The sequence below is a fragment of the Stegastes partitus genome, unplaced genomic scaffold (genome assembly GCF_000690725.1).
Source record: "Stegastes partitus isolate 25-593 unplaced genomic scaffold, Stegastes_partitus-1.0.2 Scaffold2353, whole genome shotgun sequence".
In the NCBI taxonomy this organism is placed as follows: Eukaryota; Metazoa; Chordata; class Actinopteri; family Pomacentridae; genus Stegastes; species Stegastes partitus.
This window is the reverse complement of record NW_007580084.1, coordinates 66,895-68,816: the sequence shown is the minus strand read 5'-3', so window position 1 is coordinate 68,816 and position 1,922 is coordinate 66,895. Positions and strand designations below refer to the sequence as shown.

General features: G+C 44.8%; 1 protein-coding gene across 1 annotated transcript in view; it reads right to left on the bottom strand.

The window, feature by feature from the left end:
* Positions 1-1,018: 1,018 nt before the first annotated feature.
* Positions 1,019-1,922, bottom strand: part of LOC103374780 (CCR4-NOT transcription complex subunit 3-like) — a gene marked incomplete at its 3' end in the record, with an annotated part of 10,593 nt that continues 9,689 nt past the window's right edge. Inside the window, exon 3 of the mRNA XM_008304929.1 lies at positions 1,019-1,576. Coding sequence (XP_008303151.1) covers positions 1,019-1,576 — 558 coding nt within the window. The remainder of the gene's footprint in view (positions 1,577-1,922) is intronic.

Here is a 1,922-nt window from a genome sequence, read left to right as displayed (position 1 = left end):
TAACATTATGCCTAGTTAAACCAAAAGTTACCCTAACCTAAAACTAATGTTATGCTACCTTGAACCCACCCTAAACTTAATCCAACGTTAGCGCAACGTTACCCTAAAGTTTTCTTTTTTTCCTTTGGTTTTGAATTTTATTGGCCTTTTCCTCTCGTGTAGCTAACACCTGTTAGCTTCTCTCCTGCTCTCTGTGCTCATACAGTATTTTAATACAGCTGAATTCCTTATAAAGCTCTTCTCATTTACAGATTTTTCAGTTTCTGCTGTCAGACAACAGAACGAGTATGAAACTCAGACTGAAACTCGGCCCATTAAGACGACGTGCTGAATAAGCTGCTTCTCTGATTATGTAACGTTGCGTAACAAGCTCACAAAACACTTGAGTTCAACTGAATTCAGTAATATTTACATAAATGCAAAGCTATTAACAAAGTCAGAGAGCAGAATAAGGAGGAAATTGTGTTTTTAAAATATCCACTACAGACAGAACTTTTTCACTTTATTTACCGGTTTAATGGAAACTTTGTTTTGGAGCGGCACCACTGACTCAAATAATGAGTCTTGTTTTTTGGGGTTTTTTTTCATTTTGATCAAGGAGTTTAATTCTGTAGTTTAAATATGTCAAGATGTCACACTGTTCAGCATTTTTCAGTGACATACAGTTTGTCAGAGTGAAATTAACTCAAATAAATTGGCCATTTTATGAAATAATATGATACAATAAGCCTTTCTTGAAGAGAAAACATCAGGGGAAAATATCCATGAGTACTTGTTTGGATTGTCAAAATTCCTCTGGATGGAAATAACAGTTTTGTACATTTTAATCGTGATTTTCATTTAATGGAGCAAAATTAATTCTTGACATGTATCAACTAATTGGTTAAAAAAAAAAGCAGAAAACAGATTAAAAGATGGAAACTAATTGCTCGTGGCAGCCCCGTGACGGTGATGTTGTCACTACTACTGATAACGTGACCCCTACAGTCGATCCCGTGCTATGGAGGCGGTTCCTCACCTTGGTCTTGGTTCTTGTCCTGGTTCCTCGGTGCTACAGGTGTGCGTGGGACCACCATGGCGGGCAGGTAGACCTCCTGGTTGGTCAGCACGTTGTTCAGCTTGTTGCCCCCTGCTTTGTTGCCTGCTTTAGCGCCTCCTTTCCCCCGTCCATCGGCCGCCCTGCCCTTCAGTCCGTTCGCCTCCCTGGGTCTCTGGTGTCCATTCCTGTCCCGGGTCTTGGCCTCCTCACACAGCCGTCCCCCTCGTCTGTCCGTCGGTCCGTCCTTCCCTCTGACCTCCACCAGGCTCCTCTCTCTCATCGTTGCTGCTCCTCTTCCTCTTCCTCCTCCACCTCCTCCTCCTCCTCCGGCTGCTCTACGTTGACTCTTCGGGGTGCTGGAGGCCTGCGTCGACGCCGGTCGCTCTCGCGGTCGAGCTCGTGCCTCTGCGGTGGCGGCGGTGGGACCGTTGGGTCTGGATCCGTTGGCCGTGGGGGGTTTTGGAGCCGGTCGGCGTTGTGAGCCCGGCCGGACTTTGTCCTCCGCTTTGGCTTGGACATCCGGTGGCGTTAGATCCCCTTAACAAACAAACACAACATCAGATTAGGTGTTGGGCAACCAGGTACAGTCGACAGAGGGATTAGCAAAGTGGCCTACGATAAGCAGTTTATCCGGATCAGAGTTACAGCAACAGAGCAAAAACCCACTCATGCTTCATTTCACAGGGTTGTGGCGTCACGTTTGTCCTGTTCACTCAAAAATACGCTTCAGACCCAAAACAGTGGCTTTTAAAACTGGACAGGTGACAAAAAATGTGTTCTTTCTCTGATAATATACACAATAAACGGTTAATAATGACTCACAATGTCACAAAAACAAAGAAATACAAGCAGGAACATAAATAAATGCTTTGTGCGTCCAAAT